Below are 24,908 nucleotides of genomic sequence, written 5' to 3' on the forward strand. Positions count from 1 at the left end.
CTAATCATGTATGCTATATTCAGCTATCTTACCAAACTTCTATAAACCCTAAGTCTTTACACTGAAATCTCTTAGTTTTGTTAAGTATATAATCATATAACTAGCAAAAAAGAGTGTTAACTTTCATTTCCAGTATTTATATACTTCCTTTTTTTTTAATTGGTCTTACTGCCTCTAAGACATCTTTGAATGTGTGGGCATCCTGTGAAGCTCTAGGTTTCAATGAAATGGCTGCAATGCTTCACTGTTTAGAAGAATATTTGGTAGTGATCTTTAGAAAGTAGCCTGACATATTAACGGAGCTTCCTTTCTACATATAAGAACTGTGTACTTTTTTTTTTAAATCAAATGCCTATTCAGCATCTGCTGATCTGATCATACTTCCTTTTGCTATAATAATGCTGAGAAAATGTCTTGATTCTGAACCAAACTTACGCTGCTGGCATAAACTCAAGTCAGTCATGGTTTTAGTACATTGTGGAATTCTATTTGCTACGATTTTGTTTTGATTTTTGCATCCATATTCATAATTGAGCCTGGTCTCTGGTTTGTTTTATTTGTAACTATTTTAAGGTTTTGTACAGGAAGTTAGGGTGAACTTTCCTTCTTTTGCTAAGGTTTTCTAAAAAGATACTCAGCAAATGGTTTTCAGGGGAAAAAAAACTTGCTAACAATCAACATCAACATGCATACTTAAAAAAAAAAAAAATCAAGCAGATGGATTCTCACTCTCAATTCCCAACACCACTGCCCCCCAAAACACATTTTCTTTCTTTCTTTTTCAATGTTTCTTTATTTTTGAAAGAGAGCGAGCAGGGGAGGGGTGGGGTGGGGGGGGAGGGACAGAAGATCCAAAGCAGGCTCTGCACTGTCAGCACAGAGCCTGATGTGGGGCTTAAACGAACCGTGAGATCATGACCTGAGCCTGAAGTCAGACACCTAACTGACTAAGCCACCCAGGCACCCCCAAAGCACATTTTCTAGTGAGAAATAAATGTCCAACGTGGGATAATGACTAGCTGAGGGAGAAAAGACTTTCTAGAACTTTTCAGGGTTTAATTAGAAGAATTTCATGTTTCTGAAAACCTTCCACTAAAATGCCTCAGTGGGAGAGGAGGGGAGACGTGTAATCTTCAAGTTCCAGGTGCTTGACTTTAAGCCACCCACCACAATCCTACATCTTTTTGAGAGTTTTGTGTCATCTTTCTTAAAACCTTTTTTGCTCAACTAACAAAACATAACTGTTCGGACCCACTGGTAGTAAAACACCAAAGGACTTTACGCAAATACATTAGTTACTCCTACAAAGCTCATCTCTCTCTTCCTTCCCCTCTACCAGTGAAAAAGCTGGAACACTAGAAGAGCTGAAATTCTATTTCTCAAGGTCTCTCTGGGGGGAAAAAAAAAGGACTTCAGCTCAGCCATCCGCTTTCACCTCCATTTATAGTTCAGTCATTTCTAATAATCCCCCCAAAAGATGAAGAATCCTAAAATTAAATTCATAAAACTTCCAAAGTGAAAAAATACACAAGCAAAAAACAGGCATAAGTCAAACAATTATTGCATATGACTCAAAAACAAAGTGGTCTTGGGGCACCTGGGTGGCTCAGTCGCTTAAGCATCCGACTTCAGCTCAGGTCATGATCTTGCGGTTCATGAGTTTGAGCCCCGCATTGGACTCTATGCTGACATCTCAGAGCCTGAGGCCTGCTTTGGATTCTGTCTCCCTTTCTCTCTGCCTCTCCCCCACTCACGCTCTGTCTCATGAATAAATGTTAAAAAAATTTTTTTTTTTAAAATAACAACAAAGTGATCTTAAAATACAATGTTTAGCCTGATATTAAAACCCATACATAGCAACAAGCGAGGTTGAGATGAGAGAGGACCACAGGTCTGCTGAAATCTTCAGGGAAAGCTACATGAAAGCGTGTGTAACATGCTGGTGAGAAAAAGTGTTAAAAGTCCAAATGAAGGGAAATCTGGCAACATCTCCAGAATTACCTACGCGTTTACTCTTTGACCCAGCAAACCCACACCTAGGATTTGACCCTGAAGATACACACCTCCAGCAATATAAAAATATACATGCTTCAGCTCATTCATCATTGCTACATTATTGGAAATAACTGAAATGCACACACACAGGAGACGGGTTGAATATATTACAGTATATCTTCTAGAAGGAGTGCTATGTAACTGTAGAGAAAGAGAGAGAGAGAGAGAGAGAGAGAGAGACAGGGGGAGAGACAGAGAGAGAGAGATCTATGGAATGATATGAGTGATTTCCAGGATGTGTTGTTAAGTAAGAAAAGCAAAGAACAAAAGAACATTTACAGGTGGTAATCCTGAAAGTAAGAAGGAAGAGAACATAATTTAAATATAGATATGCACACTAAATATAGATATATTATAAACCTGCTTTTTTCCCCCCACAGAAATAAATAAAGGAAGGATGATAAGAAACTAACAAAACAGGTGAGCCCAGGGATGAAGGAATAGCACAGGGAATAACACGTCTCTGGGCTCACTTTGTTGTGTGGTTTTGGCTTTCAGAACCTTGTTCATGTGTTACATACTCAGAAATAAAATTAAAGTCCACAAAGAAAGGAGATCCATAAACTGAATAAGAACAAAAACAGATAAACCCAAGAGTATTTTATTTTATTTTTAATTTTTTTTTTTAACGTTTATTTATTTTTGAGACAGAGAGAGACAGAGCATGAACGGGGGAGGAGCAGAGAGAGAGGGAGACACAGAATCGGAAGCAGGCTCCAGGCTCTGAGCCATCAGCCCAGGGCCCGATGCAGGGCTCGAACTCACGGACCGTGAGATTGTGACCTGAGCTGAAGTCGGACACTCAACCAACTGAGCCACCCAGGCACCCCAACCCAAGAGTATTTTAAATAAGTCACATACCCACATAGGAGGAGTAACGTAGTACTCAGGGTCTAAACAGCAGGGACCATGAAGCACTCACTCCTGGATTCCAAGGACTGTGTTTGTAGTGGAAATGAGTGTGGCAGTTGTGAAAGTACTTTCTTTGTATTCTAGGATTAAAGGATAAGACCACGTCTCCTCGCTCACCTCATTCACTGCATGGAGGTGAAAGCCTGTGGCCCTTTGGGGACCCATTGCACGCATGAAGGCTTCTCACAGAATGCTCCTCTCTCACAGTGTAGATCAATTCAGCCTACTCATTCATTCATTGATTCATCGATTCATTCATTCGTTTTTTCTTTATTCATCCAACAAATAATTTTTGAAGAGAGGTACCTAGTAAGCTCCAGGCCCTTTCTAGGAATTGGTGTTACAACTGTGAAAGAGACAGAGAAGGTTCCTGCCCTCACAGGGCTAATATTTTAGTGCAAGCAGACACTAAACAAGAGAACTAATCAAATGATACCCCATGACAGTAACTGCTGTTAAAAAATTAAAACAAGGTAGTGGGAGGGAGAAGATGGTGGGTAGGAACAGGTGGGCAGAGGGAACTACTTCAGATGAGGTGACATATGAACTGAAACCTGAAGGGTAATCAGCCAGCTCGCTATGTAAGGATCCGGAGGAACTATATTACAGGAAGAGGATATACCACGTGCAATGACCCAGAAGTCAAGAAGGAGCCTGGCCCGTTTAAACAGAAAGGTCAGTGAAACTGGAATACAAAAATTGAGGAAGAGAGAGGTGGAAAATTAAAGAAGATGAAAAAAGCAAGAGCCAGCTAGTATTGGGCCTTGGAGCCTGGATAGGACTTTAGATTTTCTTCTCAATGGGGAGTTTAAAATAGATTTACTTTTCACAGAGATAGTGTGGGCACTGTATGAAGAATGAAACCTAAAGGGGCAAGTTTGAAAGAGACTCTAAGTCAAAATGCTGACCAGTGAGCCCAAGTGAGAAGACAAATTAGGACAACAGCAATGGCAACGGACAGAAATGGCCAGATTGGGGATAAGGTCTGTAAATGGAGCCAAAAGGCTGTGCCGATGGACTGAATGTGTAGGGCGAGGAAAAGACAGGAATCACGCGGGGCTCCCAGGAGCTGGACAGACGCTCAGTGCCACGATCGGAGGACAGAGAGAGAAGGGATGCAGGGGAGGGAATGGGAATTCAGGATGACTTTTTCAGTTTTTGGTAAACAAGTTTGGCAAACTGATCTTTCTGGGGGCCGGAAGGCCCTTCTGACAGAGGCACAGAAGTATCCTAAGACACTGCATGTTATACAACTGTTGGCCCTGCCCCCAAGCCCCTCGCTGCAGAGATAGATCACCAAGCCGTTCTAACATTTGCCTTTAGGTCCCAGGTTCCTGCCTTCTCTCTCTGGGCCCGCTTCCCGGTGGGCCTTCCTGCCCCTCATTTCTCTCCTTAGGGGCCTCTAATCCCCATTTCTGTGGCCTCTACTGCTTCTGATGTCAAACCCTTCTTCGTTCAAACTCTTTTTATTTCTTGGACCATCCAGGCTCCTGTCCATTCCCCTCTGCCTTCTTCTCCTCCCTCTCCACACGAGGCCAAGGTTGAAACTATAAACATCTGGAGTTGCCAAAAGGATACAGGATATTTGCCAGATGCCTTCCAGCTCCTCATTAGTAAGACAATTTCTAGGAAGCTGTCTCATCTTTGGCACTACACATACTAGCTTGACTCTATCCTCTGAGAATTCAGGTTTCCCTGTATGCTTAATTGGAGATTGGGCTGGATAGGTTAAGTTGCCCCAAAGGATCAGTAGGTTACAGTTTTAAAAGTTCACAAACTAGTTAACTGGAATATAGTTTCTACCTGGAACAAAACCTATACAGGTTTATAACACATATTCCCCAGCAATCCACATCATTCATGGATTCGAACTGAAGTCCACAGCAAAGAAAGTAAGTCCCAGAGAGATAGCTACTGTTATAATTCCAAACTCTCAATCCAAAATTTTCTTCTTCCCCCCCATGACTGACAAAGGGACTGCTCAAACCTTCAGACTCAAACCTTTCCACCAAAAGGGGCATGGACCTTCCCCGGCACCTCACCACAAAACCCACAAGAGAGAACAAGAATAGCATGACCGATGGAAGGTGAAAACTATTTCATTAGATCAACTGTTATTGCTTACACATTTAAAAACCTAACTCTGGGGGCACCTGGGTGTCTCAGGTAGTTAAGTGTCTGACTTTGGCTCAGGTCATGATCTCACGGCGTGAGCTCAAGCCTCCCATCAGGCTCCTTGCTGACAGTGCGGGGCCTGCTTGGGATTCTCTCTCTCTGCCCCTCTCTCAACTCTCTCTCTCTCTCAGAATAAATAAACTTGAAAAATACATACATACATACATACTCTGAAGAGGTCAAGTATTGCTCAGGGTTACCAAATAAGTGTCAGTGGTAGGGCTGAAAGATCTTACTCCTACTTTGCACTACGCTATTCTGTCATCTTAGCAGGACAGCTGTGGTTCATGAAATTTATGATTACTCAAAGACATTTCTTTGGGGAAAAGATACTTACTTAGAGGCATGCTTCCCTCACCCCCTAATAACAATTCTTGATAAAAGGAAAACATGCCATCACAAATTTATTTAATGAAATGTCAGAAAAAATTAAAAACAAAGAACAGTTTTGACTCAAGCCAAGGCTGCCAATTCATCACTTTTGTTGTTAATACAAATTTTCACTATAAAAATAGTAAGTTGGAAAAATGACTTTAATATGCTTAGCTAAAAGCAGTTCGGAAAGCTGACACTAACATAATTGCACAAAAAAATGAAATTTACTAGATAATACTTTATTTTGCCCCATTATACTCATTTCTACATGGCAATTTTTATACTGCTATTAACTATATATCCTTCCACCAGACTGCAATTTCTATGGAAGCATGGATTTTGTCTATTCTGTTCACTGATGTACTCCAAGCACCTATAATAGTCACTGACCCATAGGAGACATTCAATAAATATTTTCCACTGTTGATAAATGTAAGGTGTCATTTTCTTGCAGCATAACGCACCGTAAAACTGCTTCTTGGGGCACAGTCGGTTAAGCATCTGACTCTTGATCTCAGCACAGGCCATGATCTCACAGTTTGTGGGTTCAAGCCCCACACTGGGCTCTGCGTTGATGGCATGGAGCCTGCTTGGGATTCTGTCTCTCCTTCTCTCTACCCCTCCCCTGCTTGTGCTCTCTCTCTCTCCAAAGAAATAAATAAGCATAAAAAAAAAAACAAAAACAAAAAAACCCTGCTTCTTGAATGAATGTTCATAAATTGGGAATATAGCACAAAAGCAGAATTCAATGGAGGAAGCTATATCTGGGAAAGGAAGGTTCTAGTGAGTCATCTTGACTGACGATGTGAAATACAATCATCTACCAGAACACAAAGCAAATGAAAGCTTCTTACAGTTAACACAGATGTCACATGTCTCTTGAATTTAAACTCGGGCACTCAACTGCCAGGGCAGTGCCCCTGTGCTCACATGAGCATAAGTTCTTGCTCTCCCCACCACTCTCCCACCCCTTGCAAACCTTTTACTTCATTTTAAAAGTAATTCCAAAAACCTTGGTTATCTGATTTTCCCAGCTCAAAGTAGATCAGAAGAGCTAGAGGGCATCATAGGAGGAGGCTCACCAATTGGAAGAGACAGTCTGGCAGCCGATATGCTGACAACCAGGAAAGAGAAAAGAAAGCAGACACCAAAAAAAGCACAGGAATCTGGTATCATTTAGTTTCGATTCAAATATAGCCATATACAAATGTGTGTGTGTGTATATGTATGTATATATGCGTATATATGTATGTATATGTGTATGTAGATTTCCCATGAGAGTTTTGCTATTCTGAACACAGTAAGTGATTTTCATACTGATGATACTTTAATTAAACTGCCTACATTCTGTAGACTCTGCTTGAAGGCAACAAGGAACTAAGTCAATCTTTATTAATTTCCATATTATAAGAAAAGCCGATCACTTAAGGGGACAAGTAATTAGCTGGACAATTTAGTTCTATGGAATACCCAATCCCGGACAGTGACAGCAGGTACCTTTTTGGGTTTTGTTTTGAGGGCCTATTGCACACCAGGTCCTATGCTAAGTCCTTCATACACGGTTTCTCTGCTAATGTTCTCAACAACCCTTTAAGGAAAATATATCTTCCCTTTTTCTAGATGAGAAAACAGGTCAGAGAGGATAAAGACATGCTCTAAATCATAAGGATAGAACACAGTGCAGCTGGGATTCAAACTCAGGAGTGTGATTACAAATCCCGTGCTCTTTCTACTGCACAGCAAGCTGACTCCCCAACACTAATAAACCCTGGAAATGAAGTATTAACTGAAGAGCCGCACTGTGTGGGAAAATGTGACCTCTTGGCAACAGAACTCAGCATGACATGACCAAAGTCGTAAACTTAAAATCCACAATTATATTTCCCACTTTTTTTTAACTGGCCCTTTCCTTCCTGTGGGTTCAAAAGAATGAATGCTTATTTGTGATAGTTAATCCAGGAATTCAACAATATTTACTAAGCGTTCACCTTGTACAACACTGTAATAAATACTAGTTACTTCACTATCCTGCTGGTGGTTTCACTACTAACCCTCAAATATTTTCCTTACCTTTTAGTCAGTGAAAGATACAGAACCATTACATTGTAAAGCAAGAAATGCGGGACTTTCAGATGAGCATGGGTGATGTAAATAAGGCTAAAACAAATTAATGAGAAAATACCAAAGTATCGATTTCTCCACTGGGAATTCAACTTTTTGACAGTGTTATCTTGCAAATGTCACCACTTTTTCTTTTAAAGTCCCACCTTAGAAAGCTACTTTTCAGAAGTATTCTCTGGTTAAGAAGGAGTAGAGTATTTCAGACCAGAGATTTATGTTCACCTTCTGTATCTTAAGAAATCCTATTACTGGAATATTTTATTTTACCTTTTGCTTATGTTAAGTTCCAACTTACCATATCTGTGCTAAAACAGGCTGAGGTAACCCAGATTGAAAAAAAAAGTTTCTAGCTTGATCACCTGTAAATTAAATGAAAACAGTTTCAGGAAACAAACAACAGCTGACCGGTATCTTCTTAGAGCAAAATTGCAAAAATAAGAAAGAGGCTGGCAATTCTGCAAATACTGAATTAAATATAGGATAAAAGCCAAAGCCTATAAGCAGCAGTAAAAGGAACCCATCAGCACTGACTTTAGAACTTAGAACTTAACACGCTAGCAGGGGTAGATTGTCCACTCTAATTAATCTGCTATTTAGTAAGATGGGAACAGCTATGACAAAGCATAGGACATATGACAAAGCACATCTATTTAGGAATCCTCAAGAAACTGATGACCCCACACTTCTACTTCTTAGGTTCTCTGCCATTCCTAATATCTGCACTTCAAACTGTCAGTACATCTGATACATTTATGGAGAAAAAGTAACAATGATTACAAGATTCACATCAGTGATTAACAATTAATAATTTAAAGATAACTGTGATACACACACACATAAAAACAACTCCCCAGGAAACCTAGATCCCATTTTTTTTTTCTAAAGCTAACTCCTAAAGAGTAACCAAACAGAAAAGATAATAGATAAGGCAAGGTACAAAAAGAACTTTAAGGATACAGCAATGAGAGAATTCTGTCGTTGGCTTTTTTTTTTTTTTTTTTAATATTCAGAATCTGTTCATTTATTTACATTTCCCAAACCAGTTCAAAATCAAAATTAAACAAGCATTTTAATTTAAGGACCACAGCCCATTGCTTTATTACTTAAAGAATGTGGTACGTTGATTCTCACCAATTCCCATCAGCGATATGCCCAAAACAAGTGGCTTGACATCCATTAAGGAATGCAAAGAGGCTTGAATGCATTATAGGAAATGCAACTGAAAAAATACAGGCTCAAGGCTAAGGCAAATGTCCCCTTGGCCGTATGTGCCCACCTCAGCTTCCCATAATAGATTTTCCACAGGTATATGCACTGCTAATAAGTAAAAATGTAAAAATGCTGTTTCCACTTACCAGTAATAAATCCGGATATTGGCTTTAAACTATGAAACTGTTGATCGTGCTTTGCTCTTTCCTCTACAGTTATGGCCCAGATATCCAGGCTGCCTAAACCCAAAGAAAAGAAAAAGAAATTATTCAATGAGAAAAGAATAACAAAGTGCTCACACACACTATTTCCCTAGTACTTTCAGATTCTGTCACTATGTTATCAATTATTTGATCGATTAGTATCTGTTTGCCCTTGGGTGTTACGCATATAAAGTTAGAAAATTAAGAGTAAAACGGCCAAAATAAGACAGATACTAGCACAAATTCTTTTTTAAAAAACTTGCCCTATAATCTTATAGTTAGCAGGACTATTTAAAGACATAAGTTAATAATCATTTATTTATATAAACTCAAGCAATGAACCAAGTGAAAACTACATTCTCAGGTGATTCAAATGCCACACGTGAACGTTATGAAAGAACCAGAGCTTCACATTTCATATCCCATGTGATTCCATGAAAATCTTTCTGGAGTGACAAAAATATTGAAATACTGGATTGTACTGATGACATACAACTCTGCAAATTTACTAAAAGTCACTGAATTGTACAGTTAAAATCGGCGAATTTTATGGTATACAAATTATACCTCAACAAAGATGTGTTTAAAAACGGGTATCCTGAAAAAAAAAAACAAAAACTGCAAACCAAAGAGACTGGGCTTTGGTTCCCTTTCAGTTTCAGCTCTGAGACTGACCACATGCCCCCTCACTTCTGTCACTTCTTGGATCTTCCTCACTTTTAGTCCTAGGTCTCCTCAATGTGATCAAAATAATTTCAGATTATCTATAGACTGAAGACCTTCCAAAGTTCAGATACTTTCCAAAAAGCTGGGAACAGGCAATAAAATGTGAATGTGGCTAGCACAAGTGCAAAATGTCTGAACATTGCACCTCTCCTCTCTACGGGGTCTGGTGAGACAGTGACAGGAAGGGTGGGATTCATTCAGCCGTGGGAAACATATTTACTGACTGCCTCCTATGTGCAGGGCCCAGTGTCAGACATCAGAGACACCGTAGTAACTGAAACAGATATGATCCCTTCACTCAGAGGCCTTCTAATCCTACAACTTCTACTGCCCTCTTGAAATTCATCCGTGGAATTAGAAACAAAAGGAAAAGTTGGGGTGCCTGAGTGGCCTAGTTGGTTAAGCATCCAACTCTTGATTTCAGCTCAGGTCATGATCTCGGGGTTCATGAGATTGAGCCCTGCATCAGGCTCTGTGCTGAGCCTGCTTAAGATTCTCTCTTTACCTCTCTTTCGTGCTCTAAAAAAAAAAGAAGAAAAAAGAGAAAGAAAACACACAAAACACAAACCTGCCCAGCAATGAGGAAGAGGGACAAAATTGAAACAATAATGCTAATGGTTTTGAAAAGTCTGCATAATCTAGAATATCATAGGGACTTTTACAGATGTGATCAGAGAGGTGGTGATTTGTGCTATACTCTCTTTATGATGACTGGATTAGACAGCTGCCAAGAGTCAGCCATTAAAATGGCACCCTCTCTTTAAAAATAAATAAGTAAATAAAATTTGGCCCGTAAATAAAGCCAATATTTAACACTTTAATCATAATATTAGGAAAAATTACCTGAAACAAAATTTTTTATGCACGCTGATATGTTTCAAGCAGATAAAGTAAAACAAACAAAAATTGTCCTGCTGCAAATCCAGGCTTTAGGAAAAGTACAGAATAAATGACCCAGTCACCTCAACAAGTGCAATGCAAAGAGAAAACAGTGAGGAGGCTTAGGAGACACGTGAACTGAGATCAGTGTCTGCATCCTTATTTGAACCGACAAACCAGAGCAAAAAAGGGTCTGAAGACCATCAGGAAAATTTTAACACTGACTTGATAGCTGAAGATATAAAGGAATTACTGTGAATTTTATAGGTGTGATAATGGTGTTGTAGTTATGTCTTTAAGAGTGTTCTTATCTTTTAGAAACACTAAGATATTTGTGAATGAAATGGTATGAAGCCTGAGAGTTGCTTCCAAAGAATCCAGATGAAACAACATTAAAAATATGGTCTTGGGGCGCCTGGGTGCTTCAGTCAGTTGAGCATCCAACTCTTGATTTCTGCTCAGGTCATGATCCCAGGGTTGTGAGATCGAGCCCCATGTTGGGCTCCATGCTGAATGAATGTGGAGCCTGCTTAAGATTCTCTCTCTCTCCCTCCTCTGCCCCTCTCCCCGACTTGTGCTCTCTCTCTCGAAAGTAAAATAAATAAATAAATAAATATATATATATATATATATATATATATATATTTAATATATATATTATATACATACACATATACAAATATATATGTGTGTGTGTGTGTGTGTATATATATATATATATAATCTAGAATACATTAAAAAAGGAAAATCTCAGAGAACTTACCTCCAAAAGGTGTTGGAAACTGAGCCATGGTTCTGCTACTTTTACCTTGCTAATCGACGCCTGTAATTGAAATGCAACATTTAAGTTTATGAAAACTTCATTTCTATACACTTATAAACACACTGACATGCAGTCTTTAATGATCAGAAACTGATACTAGCGCTGTTCCATATGAAAATGAAAGTTACAATTAAGGGGTTCATTCATTCATTCTCGGCAGCTTCTTAGTGCCAGCTACAATGGTGGGCACTGGGGAATGTGACGCTTTCAGTCTGGTGAGTGATACCATTCGCTCAGAACAGCCTATTATATCACTGAGGTTTTACTTGTTACTCTTTAAATGTACGCCTTTACTTAACTATCTACATATACTAGTCCATCTGCTTGATGGTTGTAACAGCAGCTTCTTTTAATGAGCACTTAGTACAAGCTGCACACTGCTCTGGGTGATTTATAGCTCTTAAACCTCTTCATCATCACAGCCCTATGATATCAGTAAGACAGACAGGTATTACCATCCCCTTATTACAGATGAGGAAAATGAGAATTAGAGAGATGAAGTGATTCGAGCAATACCACACATCTGGTGACTAAGCTGGATTGGAGCAGGGATAGCGAACTCCACAGCCTGCGTTCCACCCATGAAAAACACGGTCTGCAATCACTACTGAGAGATTTTGAGAAAGGCCATAAACAATGTATCCTATGTCAATGTCTGTCCAGAATACCAATCACAAACCCAATGCTCCAAAATCCCCATCAGGCGTTATCTGTTCATGAATAGCCAAGGTGAACCTCGTCTTCTTCTCCAACTAAAATAATCCAAAATTAGTATTTGCTTTTTCAACATGGCAGAGGCATACAGTTAAAAAATGAGTACTAAATATTCATACATTAAAAAATTTAGTTACTTTTAGATATTTACAATTACAGTCCCTTGTCCTAATACTCTTCAATTTCCTATTTTAATCTGTCCATGGATTTTTCCCCCAAATATCATATTTTTAAACTTCCAAAAGCTTTTTCTTGTTCTTAACTCTTTATTCCTAGTACTCTGTCATTTTTTTAACGGACACAACACCTTTTACTCTCTGGATTTTTTGGGTGGGAAGGAAGTATTTTGCTCTTTCACGTTCTTCTGTTTCTTGCATCATTTGATTCCTTTTTCTGTTTGTTGGCCGACTGTTTTGGGTCTCTGTCACTTTTGAGGCTTTCCTCATCTATCTGGTGATCCCTGGCTGCTTCCTCATATTTAACAGTGAGGTACTAAAAAAAATCAGCATGGATGCCAGTTCTCTTGATTGATGGACTGCTGTAGATGACAGTCACATTTCAGTCGGAGACCTCCAATGTCAGTACGCAGAGGTCTCTTCATTCAAGCTGCTCAGTTTTGCCAGAAAGAAGTGTATGGGAGGGTGCTGGCTTTTGGGGAGGAGTAGAAAAGGCAGGAGTAAGTGAAGGGCTATACTTCCGGGTGTACACTAAGACCTACTCCCTATATTTTCAGCCCCGACCTTTACTCTTCTGGTCAGAAGCATCTCTGGTTCTACTGCTTGACCCATCTCCCCAGGAAAAATGGGACTGAAGAAATCATGTTTGCTGGGGATGCAGAAGACATTCCAAAAGATCTGGATATAGACTTTTCAAGAACTTCCGTTTCAGCTACAAAACTGACCTCTGCCTTTGGCAGCCACCAAACACTCTGAATCCTGTCAAGACACTCCTGGGGACTGCTGATTTGTCCCTCATCTCTGCCGCCCTTCGGTAGGCATTAGGTTGTACCTTCCTCTGAACTCGGTTACCACTCTATTCACTCTGTTTCCAAAAAATTCTTCAGATCTTTTGTTCACTATCTTCTCTACTATTATCTTTCTCCCTCTGTGTTAGCAACTGCTGTGCTTCCTTTGCGATCACTGCAGATGTGATGGAAGAAGAAAAGATACATGTGGTCAGGCCACCATATTTAAGTGGGGGTCTGTGGATCCCTTTTGAGGCAGGCCACTTCTCACTGCCAATTCCCTTTACGGCACCTGGGTGGCTCGGTAGGTTGAGCCTCCGACTCGATGTCAGCTCAGGTTGTGATCTTGCTATTGGGGATCCTGAGATCTTAGACCCTTGCTGGGCTCCACCCTGAGCGTGGAGCCTGCTTTGGATTCTCTCTCTCCCTCTCTCTCTTGCATGCATGTGCACTCTCTCTCTCAAAATAAATAAATAAACCTTAAAAAAAAAGAAATTAGCTGCTATTCTCTTCTTCCACAATTTCTCGCTCAATACACTATAGAGGTGAGCTTGATGATTTTCCAAAATTTTTTAATGTTTCATCTCACTTAATCTTCATAATGCTCTTAAAATTGACAAATCATACATCTTTTTATTGAGCTTTGCAAAAGCAGTAAGCTCTCATTTTTTAAAAGCATAGTAATGCAAATATTTCATATATAGAACATGAGAAAACATTCTGTTCTGGTTTACTTCCACTCTTTACTATTTATTGCAAAATAAAGAAAAGTTACTGGTTTATCTATCTTCTTGGTACCCAGCCACTTTACCACATTTTTTTATTGGTGCTAAGGCACTCAGAGGAGTCTCTCAGGTTTTCTAGATCTATATCCTCTGAGAATAAAGAATTTAAGCTTGCATTATTTGCCCAAACCAGTAAAGCTAGGCTATGTAATAGGTGCAAAGGCAGGAATTTTGATATTGCCCCTGGCTTTCATGGTGATGGTTTTGGTGTTTAGTAAGTATTGATATTTCATAACCAATGAAATAGGTTATAAATAGTTATATCTGCTATTGTGTTTTGGTAAATAGCTTTTGCCATGTTTAGGCAGTTTTCTATCATTTTTATTTGACTTAAACTTTCATTAGAAAAGCCTGCTCATTTTTTTCAGAGGCTTTTTTAGAGTATTTAATAAGATGACCATGTATTTCTTTTTTAATTAGCATACTAAATTATAGTGATATATTTCCTAACACAAATTATCCTAGAATTTATGTAATAAACCCAACTCAGATATGCATGTTACTCTTTTACTACATAACTAGGTCCAATTTGCTCACATTTTCTTTAGAATTTTTGCTTAAGGAAACATTATACACAATTCTATGCAACAGAGAATCTAGAGACAATGGTTAGATTTCTACTTCACTGTAATTTCCAAACTGATCTTTTAAAAGGACATAATACTTTAATAGAGCATAGAACTAACTTGAAATGTAAAGGTATAACATGAAAAAGGTCCCAAGAAAAAATAATTTTAGGGGTGAGTCTGAACTAACCTTCAAGAAACAAATAATTCCTTTTACTAAAACAATTCCACAGGTTATGAAATTAGCATAACCAATACTAAACTATGGTAACAAAAGTAGTGACCATTTTCACCTAGATATAATTATACGCCTTACTTTAAGTGTTTCACAGCTATTTTGAGAGTCACAGAGTATAACAACTCCTATAGTCCAAAGTATGTATGTATATTTTTTTAAATTTTTTTAAAAGTTTATTTATTTTTGATAGAGTTCAGTGAGCAGGGGAGAAGCAGAGAGAGAGAGGGAGATGGGAGGATCTGAAGCAGGCTCTGTGTTGACAGCAGCGAGCCCCATGTGGGGCTCAAACTCACAAACCATGAGATCATGACCTGAGCCAAAGGTAAACGCTCAACTGACTGAGCCACCCAGGTGCCCCAAAGTATATTTTAATGATCAGCGGCTCCTTGCAAAGAGTATTTGCTGAAATAAAAAAAAAAAAACTTTAAAAAGGAAAAAAAATGGGGCATCTGGGTGGCTTGGTCGGTTAAGCATTCGACTCTTGATTCCAGCTCAGGACATGATTCTCACCTTAGTGAGATTGAGCCCTGCATCAGGCTCTGCACTAAGCATGAAGCCTGCTTAAGATTCTCTCCCTGCTCCTCCCCTGCTCATGCACTCCCTCCGTGTCTCTCTCTCTCTCAAAACTAAAAGTATGTGCTGTTTACTGTCCTTCCTAGAATTCAGGAAATCATCCCCCACTTCCTCCCTCTGCCCCGCTCTGTGAACCTCTTCCCCAAAAGCCTTCACTTCATTATTAGCAGCGTCAGACAAAATTTATCTTCTGGCCCTTCTAACTACCCTGTCTGCTTCCTCGTCATCTTAAATCCATAAGTAACAATGGAAAGGGTTGCAACCTCAGCCTGCGCCCTACACTTGCAAACTAAAGCCCTTCTGTCTCTTCCTTCCCCAATCCAAGCCTTGTTCCTTGACTGTCACTCAACTTAAGCCAGGTCCTGGTAAGGAATGGACCTAATAAAAACTAAATCGCTTTGAGGTGTGAAGAAGATGTACCTTCCAGACTTATTACTAACACAAACATCCAAATGCTGGTTTAAGGATGACGCTGGAATATTCCCACACACACTTCTTTTAGCCACAGGCACTTCAAATGCTATTTACAGCTAGGTTCTCCTCAGCTCCTGGGGAACCCCAGACAAAGTAGTAACACGCAATGAAGCAACCAGATCGAACCTTCCAATCCCACCTCCTTTTCAGTTCTATGCCACACAGGCAGATCAGGGTGATAACATCTTGGTTCAAACTGTTGTTCCTACTTTTACATATATTTGTTGTATGTATTACAATAATTTGAAAAAAGAAAATAATTTTTTAAAAATACCGCAAGATTTCTAAGTGCCACAAACCAGATTTCTAGTTTGGCTACAGTGGTATAAGCCCACTAGAGCCTCTGTCTCACTTAAAACTAAAAACTGGGCAGGGGCACCTGGGTGGCTCAGTTAAGTGTCCAACTCTTGGTTTTGGCTCAGGTCATGATCTCACGGTTCGTGGGTTCGAGCCCCGTGTCGGGCTCCATGCTGACATTGATGGTGTGGAGCCTGCCTGGGATTCTCTCTCTCCCCCTCTCTCTCTGCTCCTCCCCTGCTCTTTCTCTCTCAAAAATATATAAACTTTAAAAAAAAAACACTTTTAAAAACTGGGCAAAAGTTTTAAAAAACAAATACCTAAGGACAATAAGAAGTAAAGAAAAGTAGGCAGATTTCAGAAGACAGTCAGAAGTCCCCCCAACTTTTGTTCACTTTTCTCTAGCAGCTCTGCCCCGAGAGTTGGCCCAGTCATGGAGTTATGCAGTGAGGCAGAGGAGCAAAAGGTAAAACTCTGGTAGAAACCCAGTCTGGCCAAAGGAACTAATAAAAAAGGCCTCTGTGGACAGGAGAGTGTGAGGATCCCTTAATTCTGTAAACGAACTCCCACAAGACTCAGGCTCACCTCTGAGCTGCAGGACGGAACAAAAGTAGCACAGCAAAAGTATTGAAAACTGACCTAACAATGGGACCTCTGTGAGCAGGCGGCAGCAGGCAGAACTTGTACTTGGAACCTAATCAGGAAGAAGACCTGCTACAACCAACACCAGCACTGTGCAGAGGGTCACCGCAGCACCCAGAACCTGACATGAAATTCACAATCTCCACGAGGCAATCCAAACTTACTGGACATACATGCAACTAGGAAAATCTTGCAAATTCTCAAAGAAAGGAAAGACTGTCATAAACAGATCCCAGATCCCAAATGATACAGAGACTGAAATTATCACAAAGACTTTAGAGGAGCTATTATCACCTGTGTTCCATGAGGTAAAAGTAAACACAAATGAAATGACTTGAAATACACAAGATCAGCAGAGAAGAAAAAATTAGTTGAAAAAGAAGCAAATGGAAATTTTAGAGAGAAACTTAGATCTTCAAGAATAAAGGAACAGAAACAGAAATGATAAATATATGGATAAATATATAAAATTATATTTTTCCTATAAAACTCCTTAAGATACGTAGAGTGCTGAAAGCAAATATTGTCACACTGTGTAGCAGGGCTATCAACATGTATAAATGTAATAATACATAGGACAACCTTAACATAAAGGTCTGTTGGGTAAGAGTAAGGGACTTAGACGGCTGCAAGCCTTCTACATTTTATTTCAAGTAATAAAATATTACCTGTAAGCAGACTATGAAAGTTAAATATATTTAATCCCTAGAGTGACTACTTAGAAAAATAAAAACACAAACACACAAAGAAATATAGCCAGAAAGGCAATAGACGAATGAAAACAGAACGCTAAAAATTACTCAATTCAAAAAAGTCAGGAAAAGAAGAATAGAAGAACAAAAAACAGGATAAACAAAACAAATAATAAAATAGCAGATGTAATTCTAAAATACCAATGACCACGTTAAATGTTAATGGTCTAAACACTAAAGAAGAGAATGGGGGGGGGGAGCAATGTAAACGACAAATAGAAGGAAGAGAATAATAAAGATACTAGCAGATATAAAAGAAATTTTTTAAAAGACCTACAATAGAGAAAATTAATGAAACCAAACTCTGGTTCCTGGGGGGAGGGGGGAAAACCCTTACTGACACTGATTAAAAGAGAGGGAGAACACAAATCAGATCAGAAATGAACTAAGGGTCATTACCATCAATCCTACAAACATTAAAAGAATAAGAAATACTAAAAACAACTTCATGCCAACAATTTGACAATGTGGATGAACAAATTTCTTGGAAAAAACTTACTAAAATTGATACAAGGAGAAACAGAGTATCCAAATATTACTATACTTATTAAAGGAACTGATTTTATTTTTTCTTCCCAAAAAAGAAAACTGCATTCTCAAATGGTTTCACTGGTGAATTCTATCAAACATTCAAGGAAAAGAAAATACAAAAACGTTGCAAACTTTTTCAAACAATAGAGGGATTAGTGACCAACTCATGTTTTTGAAGCCATCATAATGCTAACACCTGACAGATATTATCTTCCAAAAATTACATATCAAGACCCTAAAGAATATAGATGCCAAAATCCTTCACAATAAAAGCTTCATCTTAATAATACATAAAAAGGTTAATGAAACATGACCAAATAGGGTTTATCACAGAAATGCAAGATTTGCTTACCATTTGATAATCAGTTAATGTAATTTACCACATTAAATGAATAAAGCAAAACAAACAAACAAACAAAAAAACCCCAATATGATCATTTCAGTAAATGTGGGGAAAAAAAGCTTTTGACAAAAAATCAACACCCAATAATGATTAAAACTCCCAGAAAATTAGAATTAATAGGAAACTTCCTCAGATACAGGGCATCTATGAAAACCTACAGCTAATATAGTTAATGGTTTAAGACTGAATTTCTCCCCCTGAAAATAGGAAGGCAGGGATATCTGCTTTTACCACTCCTATTCAACATTGTTCTGAAGGTTCTAGCCACTGAAATAAGGTAAGAAAAACAGAAAAATAATAGCCATAAAGATTGGAAAAGAATAAAATGAAACTCTCCCTACTTGCAGAAAACTCCAAGGAAGCTACTAGATACAGTAATAAGTGAATTTACCAGATTCTTATTTTGCAAAGTGACTTAGCAAAATTACAGGATAAAAGGTTAAGTTAATAACGTTCTAAAAATCAACTGATTTCTCATATACTAGAAGCAAATAATTGGAAAGTGAAATTAGACAAACAATCCCATTTACAGTAGTGCCAAAAAATGTATAAGTGCTAGGTATAAATTTAACAAAAGACATCAGGGGTGCCTGGCTGGCTCAGTTGGTAGAGGATGGTACTCTTGATCTCAGGGTCATGAGTTCAAGCCCCCCTTTAGGGCATAGAGCTTACTTAAAAAACAAAACAAACCAAACCAAAGACATCCAAGGCCTCTACATTGAACACACTACAAAATATTAGGGGGAAAAATTAAAGAAGACCTACATAAATGGAGACATATACTAAGTTCCTGGATTAGAAGATTTAATATTGTTAAAGTTGCAGTTCTCTCCAAATGGATCTGTATATTCAATGCAGTTCCAATCAAACTGCAGCAGGCTTTTTAGTAGAAACTAACAAGCTAATATTAAATTTACATGGAAATGCAAAGGACCTAGAATAACCAGAGCAGTTTTAAAAAATAACAAAATTAGAGTACTTATCCTACCTGATTTCAAGATTTACTATGAAGCAACAGTAATCAAGACCTTTGGAATTGGTGCAAAGAGAGACATACCAGATCAATGGAACAGAAAACAAGGGTTCAGAAATAGATTTACATGTTTGGTGAATTCATTTTTAGTAAAGTAACAAAGGCAAACCACTGGAGGGAAAAAAAAAGACTTTTCAACAAACAAACAAACAAACAAACAAACAGTGTATCAACTGGATATTCATACAGAAAAAAAGAAAAAGAACATTGACCCTAACTTCATATTATACACAAAAATTAACTCAAATGGAGCGAAATTAAAAAATTTAAATTTGGACTAATTTAAAACCATATAGTTTAACATTAAAATTCTAAAAGATGGGAGAATACCTTCATGACCCTTGACTAGACAATAATTTCTTAGAATACAAATAAGCATGATTTATTTACAAAAAAGAAGAAGGGCTGGGCTTCATCAAAAAAATTAACTCTTCAAAAGTACCATTAAGAAAACAAAAACGAAAGCTATAAACAAAAAAACATTTGCAACACAATCATCAGACAAAGGAACTGTATTCAGAATAATATGGAACTCTTACAACTTTCTTAAAAATAAAATAAGATGGGGGAGGGGAGGGGCATCTGGGTGGCTCAGTAGGTTAAGCAACCAACTGTTGATTTCAGCTCAGGTCATGATCTCACTGTTCCTGGGATCAAACCCCATATCAGGCTCTGTGCCAACAGTATGAGCCTTCTTGGGATTCTCACCCTCCCTCTCTCTGCTCCTCCCCCTGTCAAAATAAATAAATAAACTTATAAGACAGGAGCACCTGGGTGGCTCAGTCAGTTAGCTGACTTCAGCTCAAGTCATGATCTCACGGTTCATAAGTTCAAGCCCCACGTTGGGCTCTGTGCCGACAGTTCAGAGCCTGGGGCCTGAACTGTGGATTCTGTGTCTTCCTCTCTGTTCCTCCCCCACTCACGTTCTGTCTCTCAAAAATAAATAAACATTAAAAATTTTTTTCAATAATAATATGGATTTGCCTATGGCTCACCATAGCTTGCTTATCCTGAACTGCAATTCCTCTGCTCTTCCCAAATAAGCATCTTTTGTACTTAAAAGAAATAATAAGACGGGTGCCTGGGTGGCTTAGTTGGTTGATTAAGCGTCTGACTTCAGTTCAGCTCATGATCTCATGGTTTCTGAGTTCGAGCCCGGCATTGGGCTCTCTGCTGTCAGTGTAGAACCTGCTTCAGATCCTGTCTCCCTACCCCTCTGCCCCTCCCCGACTTGTGCACCCTCCCTTACTTCCTCTCGCCTGTCTCTCTCTCCAAAATAAACATTAAAAAAAAAAACCTCAGTGAGGAAATGGTCAAAAGAAATGTAACACACTTCACCAAATAACTTAAATAAATGGCAAATAAACACATGGAAAGAAGTTCAACATCATGAGCCATTAGGGAAATTAAACTGCAATGATATGCCACTATATTTCCACTGGAATGGCAAACACGAAAGACTGACCATACCAAGGATTCTGAAGTGCTGCTGACAGGAACATAAGATGGGATGACCACTTTGAAAAGCAGACTTTCCTTAAAAAGTTGTACAGATCCCACTGGATCTTGCCACTCAACTTCTAGGTATTTAGCTAAAAGAAATGAAAATTTCGGGTGTCTGGGTGGATCAGTAGGTTGGGCATCCGACTCTTGACCTCAGCTCATGTCATGACCTCTCAGTTCATGGGTTCGAGCCCCAAATTAGGCTCTGTGCTGACAGTGCAGAGTCTTCTTGGGATTCTCTCTCTCTCTCTCTCTCTCTCTCTCTCTCTCCCTCTCTCTCTGCCCCTCCCCAGCTCATGCTCTCTCTCTCAAAATAAATAAATTAAAAACAAAAAAGAAAAGGAAATAAATGTTTATGTCCACACAAAAATTTCTAAACAACCATATCAACTTTTTTTTAAATGTTTATTTTTATTTTTGAGAGAGAGAGAGAGAGAGAGAGAGAGAGAGGGAGGGAGCACGAGTGGGGGAGGGGCAGAGAGAGAGGGAGGCACAGAATCCAAAGCAGGCTCCAGGCTCCAAGCTGTCAGCACAGAACCCAACAACAGGGCTGGAACTCATAAACCTTGAGATCACGACCTGAGCTGAAGTGTGGTGCTTAACCGATGCATCGGTTATGCCTGAGCCAGCCAGGTGCCCCTCAACTTTATTTTTAAGAGCCAAAGCTAGTAACCCAAATATCAATCAAATGATGAAGGGATAAAGAGTGATTTATCTCTTGTACTGCTTAGCAATAAAATGTAATACTACTTAGCAATAAAAAGGAACCAACTGAGGAGTGCCTGGGTGGCTCAGTTGGTTGGGTGTCCAACTTCGGCTCAGGTCATGATCTCACAGTTCGTGAGTTCGAGCCCCACGTCAGGCTCTGTGCTGACAGCTCAGCCTGGAGCCTGCTTCAGATTCTGTGCCTCCCTCTCCCTCTGCCCCTCTCCCGCTAGTGCTCTGTCTCTGTCTCTCAAAAATGAATAAACATTAAAAAAAAATTTTTTTTTAAAGAACCAACTGGTGCCACAAGCCACAACATGCATGAATGTCAAAATTATTATGCTCAGTGAAAGAAGCCATGTCTATATATGTACGCACTGACTCCATTTTTGTTAAAATTCTAGAAAATATAAACTAATCTATAGTGGCAAAAACCCAATCAGTAGTTTCCAGGAGATGGGAGATACAGAGGAAGGGACATATTACAAAAATAGAAAGAGACAAGGGAAAGGTGACGGTTTCATAGGTATATGCATATATCAAAACTGATCAAATAGTATACTTTAAACATATCCAGTTTATTGTAGTTCAATTATATCTTGATAAAGTTGGGGAAAAGTCATAAGCCACAACACACCAAAAAACTCTATGAATAAAATCAAGAGTTGTGCAATCCTAGCAGTTCAATACAAATTGGAATTATCTGTGTTGGAACATCATCTGACAAAAGTACTTATTCCCAGTAACTCCCAACAAGTACTTGATCATTAGAAAACAACAAAAAAAGACAACTTTGAGCTCAACTTAAAAACTTAATTGAAGAGACATAACAAATGATGAACAATAAGGCTTCTGAGCAAGAATGTTTAATATAAGCAGCAGTTCTCAGATTGTGATAATGAATCCTTAAAAACATTATTTAGTAAAGACGACAGAAAATTTATTTTTAGAGTCTTTTTTTTTTTTTTACAGAAGTAGGATCGGATGGGACATAGTCTGTGTTGAATGAAACCAAAATGCCTTACTGGAAAATACAAAGTATTGATCTTAATTTCAATATGTCCAGTGTGTTTTGGAACGAATGCCGTTTACTAAATACACAAAGACCAGTGGTTTTCCAAATGCCTTTACGACCAAATAATAAATGCACATAACAGCTATATTCTGATATTCAATTCCACTGAAATGGGAAAAAAGTCTAGAAAGTATAGAATAAAAACCAGACATTCTTTAAAATGCCACCAATTAAAAGTTGGCCCAACTCTGGAAACACAAATCAAATTCTGCACATATCCTAATGTACACTAAGTGAAAAGAAATCAAAGTATTTGTAAGTATATAAACTAAATTCATATGTAATGGAACAGTAGATATGAAGCCTCACAGAATCAGCATTTGGTTTGTGTGAGAAGAATATATATACCCCTAGAGGCAAATTATAAAGGCTTTTCAGAAAAAGATTAAAACTGCATTCACTGCTGTAGCTATCAAAATAAATTCTATAGTTGAAACAAATTTAGAATGATATGTGAGACGTAAATTTCAGTCCCTCCATCTCTAAAGTTAACAGCATTTGGCTAGATATTGTATTAAGACTTTTCTATTCAAATTTCCAGAATATCAATCTTTTAGATTTATGACAAATTTATAATAAATTTTCAAATGTTAAGGTAATTGAAAAAGAAGGTGTTTTTTTTTTACTCTCATGTCTGAGCATTTGTATACTTAATATTTTCATATTCTTCTCACTTAGGATCAGATAATCATTTCTATTTAGATCTTACTTGAAAATAAGCCTTTATGCCTTTCAAAGATTCCCTCTCTCCAAAGCCTTATTCATTTACTCAGGAAAACTTTTTATTCCCATGGACAACATAAAGCTGTACTGATCCAAAACAAAAACAACAGGCTTGTATCAGTAATTTTTATCTCCTCATTGAAGCATTTTAAGATTGTTTTAAAACAGCTGAATTATGAATTCTTATCTCATTCAAAGGACACCATGAAACTCTACTCCAGAATGAGAAATAATGGTCTACACATTATGCTAAAATTATACATTCGGATAAAGTGAGGAATTATTACCATGATCCTTGCTATTAAGAAGTTTACAATCAACTCATACAACTCAATAGCAAAAAAATAAATAACTCAGTTAAAAAATTAACCAATCTACAGATTCAATGCAACCCCCATCAAAACATCAACAGCATTTTTCACAGAACTAGAACAAGTAATACTACAATTTGTATGGAACCGCAAGAGACCCCAAATAGCCAAAGCGATCTTGAGAAAGAAGAACAAAACTGGAGTATCACAATCCCAGAGTTCAAGATATACTGCAAAGCTGTAGTAATCAAGAAAGTATAGCAGTGACACAAAGACAGACACAAAGATCAACTGAGCAGAATGGAGAGCCCAGAAACAACCTCACGCTTATATGGTCAATTAATCTACAATAAAGGAAGCAAGAATATACAATAGTGAAAAGACAGTCTCTTCAATAAATGGTGCTGGGAAAACTGGATAGCTAATGCAAAAGACCTTCTCACACCATCCACAAAAATAAAATGGATTAAAGACCTACATGGAGGACCTGAAACCATAAAACTCCTAGAAAAAAAACATAGGACGTAATCTCTTTGACATCAGCCTTAGCAACTTTTTTCCTAGATCTAGCTCCTCAGGCAAGGGAAACAAAAGCAAAAATAACTGTTGGGACTACACCAAAATAAAAAGCTTCTGCACAGCGAAGGAAACCATCAACAAAATGAAAAGGCAACCTACTGAATGGGAGAAGATATTTGCAAATGACATATCCAATAAGCGGTTAATATCCAAATACAAACTTCTACAACTCAACACCAAGAAAAATCTGATTTAAAAAAATGGGCAGGGGCGCCTGGGTGGCTCAGTCGGTTAAGTGTCCAACTCTTGATTTCCACTCAGGCCACGATCTCACAGTTCAGGAGCTTGAGCCCCACATCAGGCTCTGCGTTGGCAATGCAGAGCCTGTTTTTGGATTCTTTCTCTCCCTCTCTCTCTGCCCCTCCCCTGCTCATGTTCTCTCTCTCAAAATAAATAAACATAAAAATAAAAAATGGGGAGAGGACCAGAACTGACATTTTCTCAAAGACATACAGATGGCCAACAGATATATGAAAAGATGTTCAACATCACTAATCATCAGAGAAATGCAAATTAAAAAAAATATGAGATGTAACTTTATACTTGTCAAAATGGCTAGAAT

The 24,908-nt window shown here is 38.4% G+C and overlaps 1 protein-coding gene across 7 annotated transcripts in view; it reads right to left on the reverse strand.

The window, feature by feature from the left end:
* ITSN1 (intersectin 1) overlaps nt 1-24,908 on the reverse strand; it is a 217,705-nt gene that overhangs the window by 139,313 nt on the left and 53,484 nt on the right. For 5 of the 7 annotated variants that reach the window (XR_006192990.1, XM_042903100.1, XM_042903097.1 and 2 more), the window contains exons 2-4: nt 11,419-11,478; nt 8,994-9,086; nt 7,934-7,997 (exon numbers count right to left, since the gene is read on the reverse strand). Coding sequence is in view for 6 of the 7 variants with exons in the window: in XM_042903100.1 (XP_042759034.1) it covers nt 7,934-7,997; nt 8,994-9,086; nt 11,419-11,446 (185 nt within the window). In the remaining variant the exon portion in view is untranslated. Of the gene's footprint in view, nt 1-7,933; nt 7,998-8,993; nt 9,087-11,418; nt 11,479-12,157; nt 12,179-16,674; nt 16,698-24,908 lie in introns of those variants that run through there. The other 2 variants (XM_042903098.1, XM_042903099.1) reach the window with 2 other exon arrangements.

This window comes from Panthera leo, chromosome C2 (genome assembly GCF_018350215.1).
Source record: "Panthera leo isolate Ple1 chromosome C2, P.leo_Ple1_pat1.1, whole genome shotgun sequence".
NCBI lineage: Eukaryota > Metazoa > Chordata > Mammalia > Carnivora > Felidae > Panthera > Panthera leo.